This window comes from Hipposideros armiger, unplaced genomic scaffold (genome assembly GCF_001890085.2).
Source record: "Hipposideros armiger isolate ML-2016 unplaced genomic scaffold, ASM189008v1 scaffold_126, whole genome shotgun sequence".
Lineage (NCBI taxonomy): Eukaryota > Metazoa > Chordata > Mammalia > Chiroptera > Hipposideridae > Hipposideros > Hipposideros armiger.
The window spans coordinates 1,669,097-1,683,427 of NW_017731476.1; the positions used below are offsets into that span (position 1 = coordinate 1,669,097).

Sequence of the window (14,331 nt, forward strand, 5' to 3'; positions counted from 1 at the left end):
AGCATCTTAGCTGTAGAGGGCAGTGTCACTGGCCCTCATATGTGGGATCTGAACTAGGACCCTCTGGGGTCCCAAGCCAGCTCTTAACCACCACGCCACTCGGCCGGCCCCTCACTCAACTCTTTTACGTACCAAATACGATTCTTTAAATTTTATTGTTTCCACAAATGAAACTATGTGCTATAGCTGAAAAATGAGTGGCCGCTATCAAGGATGCTTAAGAGCTAATGAAAGCTCTGCTGCTCAAAGAAAAACTACCACCACAGGAAGTAAGCACTAAGACCTTAAGTACTAAAAATCTTAAGTGCAAATCAATCTCCACTCTAAAAACTTGTCGTCAACAAGGTTTTGGTGTTAGAGAAACACAAGTGAAGCACAATGCACCACTGTCTTCCTCTGGGTGAGCGCTCTCAAGCAGACACGCTAAAGCGAACAGAGGACAGGCCTGGGTTCCAAGGTTTCTCTCTGGGCCTATCTTTCGGCTTTGCCAGGGAGGCAGGGAAGTGCTGGCCAACTCTCCTGGCGGCTAAACACCTAGCAGAGCTGAAACATCCTTCCAAAATATTCCAGCGGTTGTTAAATCCAACATGTCAGACCTTCTTTACTCCACCCTCCGGTGATCTCACACTGCTGACAGGGAAGGCACGAGAGGCTCCTTCCAGAACCTCTGAAAAGCAATTCTTCCACTGAGACCAGTCACACACTTTCTCTCCAGCTATTTCACTATTCCACACTCACTAATCAACACTACAGTTTCCCATTAGCCCCAATAAAATGATTACTTCCATTCCGCCTTGCCTCACCCTCACTAATGACAGGAGATGGTTTTAAGCAAAAACTTGGGCCTGAGCAGGCCGAAGATTATAACCACTTTCATCTTGCTGCTCTATTCTAAAGAATTATACTCTTTCCATTTCAATTCAACACAAACACAAACTCCTCAGAAGACCCATCATTCAGCTCTTGCCCTCACCTCCCACTTCCACGTAGCCCACACCCTCAACCTGTTCAAGAACCTCCATTTGAATCCCCAATCCTCATGCTAATCGACCCTCAGCAGCTCCTCACATTTGTTTATTTGCATCTTCACAGGAACACATGTCTCCTAGGGTTCTTCCTCCTCAGTCTGCTTCTTCTCACACTCACTCCCTTTGCTGAGCTGCCCCTGCCCAAATCCCCACAGGAGTGGCTTCTCATAATTCATCTGATTCCACAGCCTCTGCCTACCTCTCCCCCTCACTCACCGTCCAGACATACCACTGGCATTCCTGTTGTCCTTCAGCTCCATCCTCTACCTCCCCCAAACCACACACATGTTCTTTCTCACCATTGGGTCTCTGCTCCAATGTCCCTGAGAGACCTTAGCTTATCACCCTTCTCACCACAGTCCATTATCCATTCATTTATTATTTACCGTCTGTCCTCTTCCACCATTAGATGAGAGTAAAGACTGTCTCACTGGCACCATATCCCCAGTGCCTGGCACAGAGTAGGTGTCCAATAAATATTTGGTAAATTAATCTATACCTAAATACAGTGAACATTTGTAGGAAATGCCCTCATTCTGGTTATTTTCCTCACCAGCGTTCTGGAACGTCACACAGGGATCTGATCAAGGAAAACATGGCTGAGCTGCTTCACTCTGGTGCAGGTCCCTCTGCTCCCTCTGCCTTCTTCCACTAAGATCTATTGCCAACTGCAGGTTACGATGCCTCCTACAGGAGTATCCTGCAGTTGAACTGTTATTACTAGTGGAAGCCATAGCTCTACACTGATGGATCCATTTGGCTCTCAATCAGCCTGATTCCCTCTGGTATACAAAGAGCGACATGAACAACCATCTGCAGCAAACACCAGTTGTAACGTTTTCCTATGCCAAGTCTAACTGTAGGTAAACCTCAGGTAACAGAGTCACAAGGTTTGCCATTCACTTCCTATCTGTTGTCAGGAGAGCCAGCTTGAGAAAATTTAATAAACCTGAGAGTGTTTCAGAGACCGCTTCCGTCATAATAGTACCAATAAAGCAACAATTAATGACGAAGAAAACGTTCCCGAATACAAGCACATTTGATCCTTAAAATGAAAAGACACTTTTTATATTCACGAGGTAACTGTGAAATTATCAAAATGCTGGTGGTCTTTATAAGACTCCTTTTCTGTAAGTGGCTGAATCACGGTTGATAATCCTCTTCTCGTTAGTGGAGGATTCCTATCTAATTTTGAATAAATGCACATTCTGCAAAACTAGCATTTATCTGTTTAGCTCATCTGAAGTGAATTCAAAATTTTAGGGGTCTATATTCATTGCATCATGTGTTGATTTTTATGCAAGGGTGGCATAGCGCAAAACTAGAAAATCAATGTTATTCCCAACTGATTTTTAGAAAACCTAAAAATTTTGGGAAGAAATATACCTTGTTAGATAAAAAGTCTAGCACGGTGTTTAACTTGAAAACAAACCCACTCATCCAGGATCTTCACAGAACTACAGGCAGATCTGAAGCATACCTTTTGCTATAACCAAATGAGATTACCTGTACTACTCAGTTATGACTGCTCAGCATAAAGGACTCCACAAAAACCTGGCAATATTAGAGAGAGTCTGTCACAGTGAAATACGTTCCAGAATATAAAATTCCACTAAACTAACAGACTCTCTAATTTGAAAGGCAATATAGGTGATTTCTGCCTGATAAAGGAAAACAGAATTCCACTTGGAAAACCTACACGGCCTATCCAGTACCCCTGAGTAGTCTGTGATGTCCCCGCCACATGCACCTACCGTCCCAGCCAGGATGTCATGGGGGCAGCAGTCCAGAAGATGACTCTTGCAGACACGGTCATCTGTAAACTTCACTCTCTGTCTGGTTTCATCTCCTGAAATTCATGTGTGGTTTTAAATAAGACAATATTATCACATTCAACACAAAAGCATATCGGGTACAACAATTTGCCTGGATGATTTGCAGACTACCAAATACACTGAGAAGCTGATCTAGAGATATTTCCTACTGGAGCAGAATACAGGTGTTTTTTTTTATGCTAAATATATCATGATGAATCACACTTAATGAGATCTGACTCCATCATTGTGCCAAAGAAGTCAAGGAGTCAAGGAAAAGGCTGAGCACCCAGAGGCCATTAGCCCCACACATATATGTGGGCAATGAGATACCAAAACCCATGCTAATCAGAGGGCCATGAATCACCATGTATGAGCGACAGCTAATCATTTCCACCAACAAAAGCTACTTATTCATCTAATAGTTTTGCTGTGGACAAATGCATAGGCAGTATTTTGCCCAAAATTACATGAAGAAAAAGCTTTCAAACTCTACCACTGACTGATAATCTAGACCTTGTCTTCCTATCCCCGTTTCACCCCCACCCTTAAAAAAAAGAGAGTTGGCACCTGGGAGTCACTTTTAATACAATACCAAAAAAGTAAAAAATTTAAAAAACCAAAAAGGAACTAGGTTAGTCAATACACACTGTGCGTTCCAACACATACTGTACCCATCTGCATTCTTCAAGACCTCAGCTGCAGAAATTTTATGCCCGCTGTTGAAAAGTTTTAAAGGAAAAGTTTTCTGGCCCAACCTGCAGTAAGGAAGTTAGGGGAATGATACATAAAAGTAAAGGCAAAGTGGAATGTGACAAATTTTAAAGCTAATCTGTGTATATGACACAGAGCTGTGTAACACTAAAGGAGGAATATATTTTAGGATTTGCAAGCATCCAGGATTAATGTGTCGTTTTTATTGAAAATGTTTTCTTTCTAAACTACACTTTTAAAGTTACTTGTGAAAAAAAAAAGCAAACACTTTTTTGTTATAACAGCTTAGAAATTGGTTGTGACTCACGGCTCGATGAACATGAGGCTTTTCTGCAACTCCCTTGCAGATTGATGTAGGCAGGCAAAGATACACTGAACCTTTATAAATAAAATAGAGGGGCCACAATTGTTCAGTTTGTATGAAATAAAAATATGGGAAGCAATTCAAAAGCAACTCAATATACAAAGAAAGCTAAAAAGCACTTATTCGCCTATGAAGTAAAAGTGCAAAGACTCTGCACAGCCCTGCGAATGTGCCAGTGTGAACTTACAACTTCATTACTTCAGTAGAAAAGAAAACACAAACCACAGCAGGTATACAGCTTTGCAAAGATGCAACCGCTTTCTCCTGAGACAACCATCATGATCTTGCACTGCTCCCTACAGTACAACCTACCTAACGACTGACAAGCGCTGGCTAAACAGAGGCTCTCCTGTGTGGTTGGGGGGAAAGGAGGCTGGAAAAGCACTCGGCAGGAACCCACGTTAGAAAAGCTCAATTTACGGCTCCCCTTTGCAATAGTAAAGAACGAGAACGGCCGGGGTTTCGAGGACCACTCGGCTCCCTCGGGTGTGTAGCTGCTTCCCCGAGGAGCCTGGGATGAGCTCCATCACTGGGCTGCCATTGACCTGGAGCCCATTCTAGCTCCGGACTTTCGCCGACTCCCCGACTGCAGGAGCTGCGGCGCCGGCCCGGAAGAAAATGGCAGGACGATAAGTGGGGGAGGGAATGGAGCCCCACCGACGGAGCGGGTTCCGAGGGAAGAGCCCGAGGAGGACCCGCCGCCGGCGGGAGAAAAACCGGCCGCGGTCGCCTGCCAAGCGAACCAACTCAGACAAAGACCCGGCGCCAGCGGTCGGCGCGTGGGGGGAGGGGAGAGCGCAGGCGCAGACGATCGCGGCCCCCGCCTCAGGCGGCTCGGCGGCCTCGCCTCACTCCCGCCCTAGCCCCTCACGGGGCCGACCGCCCTGACTCACCGTCCCGGGCCGTGCCCATGAGCTGGTCCAGCAGGGCCCGCATCTGCGCTTGGGCGGACATGGTAGCCGGCACGGGCGACGGAGGCGGCCGCGACGAGTCCTCTCAACGCGACAGCAGCAGCGACAACAACGACCAACGCTGGTTGCGTCGGCCTCAAGCGTTCAACTCCTTCCCGTCGCGGGGGACGCCGGGAGATAGTGCGTCGGCACCGGCGCTTGGCCTGCTGGGAAATGTAGTTTACGGGGCGGGTAGATTACGGAACTAGGCTCTGAGGGAGGCTGGAGGAGACTGAGGTTGGGGTGGTCCAAGCTAGTTGTCGAAGGGGCGGAGCCAGTCTCTACTGTGATTTACTCTAGAGCTCAAGACCTATATGCTCTATTGAGGCAAACCTGCAATAAAAGAAAATGAATATAGACAATCTAAAACAAAAAAATAAATCCCATGTTTTCTGGCTAGCCAATTTCAAAATTAATGACAGCCTTTAACCTGGACAAGAATCGGGAGAGCCTGTAGGAGGAGCTCTCACACCTTATGTCGGTTGCTGAAAGCCCTACAAGAACTCTATGGTTTTAACAGTTTCCCCCCCCACCCACCCAACTTCCTCTTCCCCTTTATAAACGACTTCTTTCCATTGGTTACCCAGAAGCTGTGCCTGGCTCCCTAAGGGGGAAGCTGCTGAAGTGCAATCCTGTCTATTCCAGAATAAATCCTTTTTGCGAAAAGAATATCTGGCTGATTTTTGTTTGTGATCAAGCCCATGAAACCGTGAACATAACAATATTTAGCTACTCTCAGACTCAATTTTTTTATATTTGTGAAATGGGGATTCTAATACTGCCTGACATATGACTTGTGCAAGTTAAATCAAGCATGAAATTGTTAGGTTCTGTGATGATTGCTTCATGATAGTCCCTCTGTGAGCTCACAGCCTGCCATCCACAAGGCTGTTCTAGCCCCAGCCACACCAAGAGATTGACAACGAACCCTTGATATGGTACTCTGCCTTGAGTAGAGCAGCTGTCCATTCAATGTAGATTGATTACATTGGGTAATCAATGTAATCAATGACTTTCTACTCGATGGGGACAGTGTTTCATTTTTTTGGAATTGTGAACATCCTGATGTGTATTGGGTTTTCCTGACTACAGCACCTCCCACCAGCCTACACATGCAAAGGTTTGCAGAATTCTGAGTCACTGACATGGAATGCTGCACAACCTTTGCCTCCTATCAAGAGATTCATTTTATGGTAAAGCAGGTCCATTATTTCTGTGTCGAAAGCCACTTAAAACTCAATGGTGGGAAACAAAAATGATTTATTTCTCGTGATTCTGTGCAACGCAGGGCTTAGCTGGGCCCTGGGCTCATCTGCTCTAGGTGGTGTTGGCCGTGTTCACAAAGTTGCTTGTATGAAACTGGGCTGAGCAAAGGTCCAAGAAGGCTTCCCTGACATACCTAGCCCCTCTGTGGTCCTCCATGTAGCCTCTCTGTACATGCGACTGGGTCATTCAGAAGTCTAGCCCAAGCTATTGTAATATGGCAGCTGGCTGCCCCCAGGGAGGGAGTGGAAGCTATCAGACCCCAGAACTTTACTCCTACCATTATCTATCAGGCAAAGCAAGTCAAAAGGCCAATGTAGATTCAAGGGGAGGAGAAGCAGACACTACATTTTGATGTGAGGAGCAGCTTGTGTGTACAAAGATATGAAGAATTTCCAATAGCCATCTTTGGAAAATACTAACTGCAGTCCTCAGTAGCTAAAATATACAGACTTTGGAATCAAGGGTGGGAAGCAGTACTGACATCTCATCCTTGACCTCTTTGTGGAATTTGTCCTTCTTACCCAACCCAGGGTCTTCCTGGTTGTCACTGAGGCCTGACATGAATATGCTTGTGCAACCCAGAAGCACAGAGGAGTTACATTCTATGGGGCAGAACTTAAAAGTTGGACCAAGGGCTGTCCGAGTGGCTCAGTTGGTTAAGAGCGCGAGCTCTGAGCAACAGGGTCACCCGTTCAATTCCCACATGGGCCAGTGAGCTGCGACCAAGCTGAGCTGCCAACAGGTGGCAGAGTGGCTCAGCTGGTGAAAGCACGTGCTCCTAACAAGGTTGCAGGTTTGACTACCACATGGGATGGTGGGCTACGCCCACCCACAAGTAAGATTGAACACGGCACCTTGAGCTGAGCGGCCGCGAGCTGCCGATGGGCGGCCGGATGGCGACTGGACTTGGAGCTGAGCTAGCTGCGCCCTCCACAACTAAGATTGAAGGACAATGACTTGGCTGTTCCCCTTCCCCAAGTCCCCAACACTGTTCCCCTTCCCCAGTTCCCCAAATAAAAAAAAAAACTTTTAAAAACCCCCACAAAAATAACAAAACACAAAATAATTATTAACTATAAAAGAGACATTTTTCTATATTAAAATATAAACTTCTGTTCATTAAAAAGCACCATAAAGGGCTGGCCGAGTGGCGCATTGGTTAAAAGCTGGCTTGGGACGCCAGAAGGTTCTGGTTCGGATCCCACATATGAGGGCCAGTGACACTGCCCTCTATAGCTAGGATGCTGAACAACAGCTCAACTTGGAGCTGGGCTGCCGTCAGTTGCCGGAAACCCCTGCTGAAGTGAGTTGTCATGGGCTACCGTGTGTAGCCAGCAGCCGCAGTGAGCAGCTGTCCAGAAGCCAGCGACTGATCTGCCTCGCCCAGGAAGAGCACAATGATGGTGCCAACTTGGGCCAGTAAAGCAACCGTCCTCCACAACTAGACTGAAGAACAAAACGACAGCAACTTGTCTGTACCCCTTCCCCCAATTCCCCAGCGTTGTTCCCATCCCCAATTCCCCAATAAAAATCTTAAAAAAAACAAAACACCATAAAGTGAAAACACGCAAACTGAGATAACAATACAATTCACTGACAAAAAATTAATATCCAAAACACAGTGCTACGCAACAAGAAAAAAAGCAAAACAAAACCATTAACAGAACACTGGACCAGAAGGGAGAAAATGTCTTAGCCAATAAACGTGTGGAAAGACGCGTTAATAATCGTGAAATGAGAATAAAGCCACAAGGTGATCCTACTTCAAACCCTTGGGACTGACAAGAGCGACCGCACGGTGCCTCCCGCGTTACTGGACTCTCACGCGCAGGCCAGCTTCACGCGCATCCTGAGACCCGTCCCGTTGCCAGATGTGGGGCAGGGTCCGCCAGTCCTGGGGACAGATGACCCAAGCACCAGGCCCACCGAGGGCGGGGCCACAATCCGCGTTGCTTAGCAACCGAGGCCGCCCGCCAGGAGGGGCCAGGCGGGGCCAGGCGGGGCCAGGCGGGGCCAGCTCCGGCGCGCTTCCGTCCCCGCCCCGGCCGGCCGGAAGTGACCCTCGTGGGCGGGGCTGGGGAGCGGGGTGGAGTCGCGGGGGTCGGGAGGAGAGGGCGCGGCGGCAGGGGAGAGGGCGTGGCGGCAGGTGAGTGAACGCGGCCGAGGTCCTCCTTCTCGCGCATGCACGCCGCGGGGCCCCACCTCTTCCCTCCTGACCCGAACTCTCCGCCTCGGCAACCCGCGCGGTCGGGAGGTCCCAGCCCGGAGGGATCCCGCCCATGCTTTCGCCCACCTCCCCTCGATATTCGAATCCACGCGTGTCCGTGCATCGCTGTGGGTGGAAAGGCTGCCGCAGGAGCCGGAGCCATCCAGCTCCGCCGGCCCTTCCAGCCCTTCCAGCAAGTCTGCAGGTCCGGTTTCCGCAACCTGGACTTAAGTGGCGTTGAGTTCGAGCCCACTTTCCCCCAAAGACAAGATTGAACTACACTAAGAAACTTCGCACTCCACGTTGCCTGCACCGTAGGTAAGCTAGCCATTGCTACTTCTGCTCTTGAGGGTGCTGCCTGGGTTGCCTGAGAGTGATGAAAAGTATAGCACTACTGAAACGGAATGTCCGTGAGAAGTCTCTCACAAGGGTCAGGTAGCCTTGCCCTCTTGTCAGGACATTGTTAGACAAACTGGCAAAGTAACCCATCTGTAGGGAAGATCACTCGAGCAGAGCCTGTCTTACTGTACATAATAAGCCATACAGAGTTCGAAAGGGAACAAGAACACTGTTGGTCTGTGAAAGAGTTCCTAGCTCCTCCATGAGCTGACTGACTGAGCTGACAAGGAGAGAGTCCGCCCTAGAGCAGACTGATAAGTTGTGGGGGAAGGCAATTGCAAGTACTTGCAGGTTCTTGAAGAAACCCTGTGATTTTAGCTGAAGAGCTTGTGTGTTGGGTCATCTCCAGGTACCCGCTGCTAATGTCTTCCCAAAGCCACCTCCAGACTGCACCACTTCTTTCATTGCAATTTCACAGTGAGCATAGTTACAGCAGCTTAGATGAACTCCACAACACACAGATTTAAGGAGCTGTCCTCAAGGAGCTTCCATTTACAGGAGGATACCGATAACAAATAAGATAAATAAGCGAAATATGGATCATGCTAATGAGAAAATACAGAGTAGGGAAAGATGACATCAAGAAAATGGCCCTGGTGTCAAGTGGACATTTATTTGGGCGTTTTGCCGGTTTTCTGGGTCCTTGTTGCGTTGGTTGGAGTGCTTTTGGCTTCAAGTGTCAAAAATCCATTAAAACGAGTTTAACCTATGGAGAGATTCAATTGGCTTTCATACAGGAAAGTTCAGGGGACCAGGAATAATGAGGCCACTGGCTTAAATGAGATCATCAAGATTTGGTCATGTGTGGATGGGTCTTATTAGCCCCCCATTCTCTCACGTAAATTCTCTTTGCCCTCTTTCCGTCAATGTTGGCTTTTTCCACAGGTTTCTGCCTTCATCCTACCTACCTGTATTAGATATGTGCTACTGCTTAACAAATCAACACAAAGTGTAATGAATTTGTCGACATAAGAACGTCCAGACCTGTAGAGAATTTTTATGAGTTTATCTGAGCCAAACTGACAACAGTTGCTGGGAAGCAGGATCTCAAATACTCTAGAGAATAACAGTTTTGGAGTTTCTTTTATGAGATTAAGGAGGGAGCGGAAGGAAGATTACATAAAGATGGGAGAAAGCAAGGTGGGGGTTGGATGACAGGTTAAGATTCTGTGTTTGCTGGAGGTGATCACGCTTTAGAAGGAGGGGTCGAAAAAGGGTGGTCACATTAGAAGGAGGGGTCTGAAAGGAGGCATTTTAACCTAGGTGCACAAAAATAATGGATAGGGCTGGCTTAAAATTTTTTCACTAAAGAAGTGATAGGCCTGGGGCATGACTACCCACCATGACCTGCCTAGGTAGGAATGAATGGTTTACTACAGCACCCTTTTCATCCCCAAACATTTATTATGTCACAGTTTCTGTGGGTCAGGAATTCAGGAGTGGCTTAGTTAGGTGATTATGGGTCAGGGACTCTCACAGGATGCAACTAAGGTGTGGGCTCAGTATCATGGTTGATCTATAAGGCCTCAGCTCCTTGCTGGCTGTTGGCAGAGTCCTTATTTTCTTTCCGAATGGGCCTTTCCATGGGGCTGACATGGTAGTTCTTCAGAGCGAGTGATCATGGGGGTGTCCACGTAAGACCGTCCCAATCGGTAGAAGATTTTTATAAGCGTTTATTCATGTTGATTGGAGCCAGAGGATACACCTGGAAGCAAGATCTCAACAGACTGAGAAAAATGCTTCTTAGAATGACAGTTGGCCATTTCTTTTATGCATTTGGAATTAAGGAGAGAATGTAAGGAAGATTAAATGAAGGCGAGAGAAAGCAAGGCAGGGATGGGATTACAGGATAGTTAACAAACAAGATAATGCATCTCCCTTGAGGGTGGTTATGCCTCCAGAGGGATCTGGAAAAGGATTACTGCTGGCATTTCACAGGTGTGTTAACCTAGATGCACTAGAACAATGAACAGGGTTTGCTTAAACCTCTCACTAAAGAAGTTAGAGGCCTGGGGCCTGACTATCTACCATGACCTGCCCAGTAGGAATGTATGATCAGATCACCCTGTGAGGTGACTTTCCATCACTGGGCTTGTTGGTTTTATTACAGAACCCCTTTTTTTGTCCACAGGGGAGAGGGAGGGGTGAAGGTGGAAGCCATGATGCCTTTTATGATCTAATTTTGGAATTCTAACAGTTACTTCCGCCACATTCTGTTTGTTAACATTAAATACAAAAGGCGGCACCTTTGAAGGAAGCCGTATCAGAGTTTGTGAACACATTTGAAAACCACCATTCTACTTACCAGTCCTGTGGGAAAAGAGTGCCTACTGCTTATAATTCCAGCTGAAGTTCTGAACTTAATCATTGTGAATTGGACTAGTCAGCTAGGCTTGGGTAAGGAGGGGTTGGTCCCCCCAGAACTGTAGTGAGCAGGTGGGAAAGTGGATTTCCCCAAGGAAAATCACGGCTCTGTTCTCGGAAGGAATGATGTCAGGTCGTCAGAGTGCACCCTACATCTGATTAACACCATCTATCTCAAATCAGGTTTTAAAACTCAATTGCTCCTGGGGTGACTGGTTGGCTTAGTTGGTTAGAGCGTGGTGCTGATAACATCAAGGTTGCCGATTTGATCCCTGCATGGGCCACTGTGAGCTGTGCCCTCCCTGAAAGAGTCAACTATGCCATTGTAGCATGAAAGTAATGTGTAACCAATGACCATGGCTGTTCCCCAATTAAAAAACTAAAAGTCAACTTCTCCTTCAAGCTGTAGATGTCACAGCAAGGGGTTAATAAGTGCATGAATAAATTACCCTTCAAGAAAAGTTTATGGGCAGAGCGTAGCATGATTTGGACATTATTCATACACATGAATGTGTGTGTTTATTTTATGTCAAGCACTAGGCTTTGTCCTGAGAAAACAAAGGCATTAAAAGCAAGTGTAAGCACTCCAGTTCCTCACGGTCTGGGATTGGGAGAGGTCTCATCCATGGCTCAGTGAGTACAGAGCAGTGTGAAGGGGTAGGTCAGGTTTGAGTGGGCTTTGAAGGCACAGTGGGAGTTAATAGATGAAGACAGGCAGACTGTGTGCAAATGGTCAGCAATGTGTGACTAGGGGAACAGATGTTGGGCATAGGGTTTGGGGAGAGGTGACCCTAGAGCAGCGGTTCTCAACCTGTGGGTCGCGACCCCTTTGGGGGGTCGAACAACCCTTTCACAGGGGTCGCCTAAGACCATCGGAACACAAAAAGATATTTACATTATGATTCATAACAGTAGCAAAATTACAGTTATAGAGTAGCAATGAAAATAATTTTATGGTTGGGCATCACCACAACATGAGGAACTGTATTAAGGGGTCACGGCATTAGGAAGGTTGAGAACCGCTGCCCTAGAGGTAGGCAAGAACCAGGTGGTATAAGAGCTGGAGCCAAACTTGGGTGTCTGAGCTTTGTTCAAAAGTTGTGATGAGTGCTTCGAGAGTTTTAAGCAGGGGAATGACATGATCAGGAGATATTTTAGAACACTGTCTCTTGCAGCATCGAGGAAAGAACATTTGAGAGGGCTACAGAAATTCAGGTGAGAAGTTATAAAAAAATATGACCCAAAGCAGTGGCCATTGGAAGGCGGATAGATAAGTTAGAATCTACAGGATTTGTTGGATATTTCGAAACGTACTGTATCTCTCACTTGAAATTGGCCTTCCTAAAACCCACACACAGTGAATTTTGTTCTCACCCTCACTTTGTAGAGTCCTTCATGGATTTAAGTTGGCTGGATGTGGTGTCAAAAAGGACGAGAATGAGAAGGAGGAGGGGAGAGAGAGGGAAGGGAAGGGGAGGGTGCTGATTCCTAACTGAATAACCAGGAAGTAGATGCTGAGAGATTGAGTGACACATCTCTAAAATGGAGCAAAGTTTTTACAATTCAGAATTGGGGCATGGGGAGAAGGTTGCTGGCTTGTAGATGAAAGCAATCAGCTCTGTGTTGGTAATTGGTGAATCTGGGTCATAGGTACATGTGGTCACTACTTTTATAAATATGTAAATATCTCCATGACAAAAAGTTTTAAATAATAATAACAATTAAAAGTAAGTAAATTGAAGTGAAGCTCTACTTGTCTTGTAGTGTCCATCAAAAGTGGCCAAGGAAGAATTATACATAATCTTTTTGAGTGTTTTGGCCTTTCCCCTACCCTTAATGTAAGGATAGAAGTAACACTGATTTATGGGAGCCTCAAAGGAAATAAAATCTGCCTTAAAATTCAGGAGAAAGGCTTACTTCATGTCATTTTCTGGACAAGCCTACAAAACTTATTCTGTGTAATAGTTACTTGTCTAACATGCAGCTAAGTGTTCCTCCTTAACTTATTTTTAGGAGGCCCTGTCATCCGTTCTCAGTTACTCTATAAGTTTTCAGTTGTGTAAAGGAAAGGAACCGTGCGTGTTGAGGTTTGTGAGGTCTGCAGATGCTGTAATGCATTTGCCATTATCGGGGCACCGTGACCTTAAAATTTGTTCTCCTTTGAAATTTGATTAAGGGCCTATTCTTTGTCTTGGGCTTCTGTTCTTGGCGAGGAGAGGAAATAGTTGTTTAACTGTAAACAACTGAACACTGTAGCTGCCATTGTCTGACTTTTGCTTTACTCAGCCGAAAATCCAGCGCTGCCTTGTGGGATTCTGTGGGTGTCTCCCAAACAGTCCCATGGAACTGCTAGCAGAACCCTTGGGCCACTCTTGGCCATGACACAGGCCTCCTAATATAAAAAACATTCTTGAACTATTTGTATATATAACAGCCAGCTTTTGGGACAAGCATCAGAGCATGCTTGATATAGGATCAGATAGTAATTAAAGATCATGAAATCTGTGTGAGGAGACAGGCCCTGGCGTGAAGAGAATGACTGTGTGTTATTGTGCTCATCATCTGATCCAGGATGGTCTCCATAAAGCTCTCTCCCCTCCGTTTAACTGATGTTTACTGAGTGTCTGCCACGTGTGTGTCACACGGGATACCGCAGAGCCCTCCCGCCCTTAAATAGCTCTCAGTCGGCTGCACGAGTATCCTGGGTGCATTGAAAGAATAAGATCAAGTTCTCTGGAGTGGAATGTGGCCAGCCTGGGTCAGTAGTGCTCACACAGAGCTTCCTAAGGCTTGATCCTGCTCCAGCTGAGGCTTGGAGGACTGAGAGAGAGGACTTCTCCCCAGACACGAGGACCAGCCTATGGGAAGTGTGGAAAATCGACATTCTTTACTGGTCAAGTCCTAGCACAAGCTAAGTGGGCAAAGGCGACTGATAAAACAACACAAATGCCCAATAAATACAGTCGTCCCCTCTTATGTATGGGGGATACATTCCAAGACCTCGAATGGATGCCTAAAACCACAGATAGTACCAAATCCTACATATATACTGTTTTTTCCTATACGTACATACGTCCGATAAAGTTTATAAATCAGGCTCCGTAACAGATTCACAACAATAACTAATAATAAAATAGAACAGTCGGGCCGGCCAAGTGGCGCGTTGGTTAAGAGCTGGCTTGGGACGCCAGCTCTGAGCAGCAGGGCCCCAGTTCGGATCCTACAT

At 46.5% G+C, this 14,331-nt stretch overlaps 2 protein-coding genes across 3 annotated transcripts in view; one reads left to right on the forward strand and one right to left on the reverse strand.

Annotated features, from left to right (window-relative positions):
• LUC7L (LUC7 like) overlaps positions 1–8,125 on the reverse strand; it is a 47,871-nt gene extending 39,746 nt beyond the window's left edge. Inside the window, exons 1-3 of the mRNA XM_019648447.1 lie at positions 7,900–8,125; positions 4,814–5,037; positions 2,783–2,877 (exon numbers count right to left, since the gene is read on the reverse strand). Coding sequence (XP_019503992.1) covers positions 2,783–2,877; positions 4,814–4,874 — 156 coding nt within the window. The 5' untranslated portion in view covers positions 4,875–5,037; positions 7,900–8,125. The remainder of the gene's footprint in view (positions 1–2,782; positions 2,878–4,813; positions 5,038–7,899) is intronic.
• Positions 8,126–8,268: 143 nt separating this feature from the next.
• The window catches only part of FAM234A (family with sequence similarity 234 member A), a 36,874-nt gene continuing 30,811 nt past the window's right edge, over positions 8,269–14,331 (forward strand). For both annotated transcript variants that reach the window (XM_019648658.1, XM_019648659.1), the window contains exon 1: positions 8,269–8,660. The gene's annotated coding sequence lies outside the window, so the exon portion shown is untranslated. The remainder of the gene's footprint in view (positions 8,661–14,331) is intronic.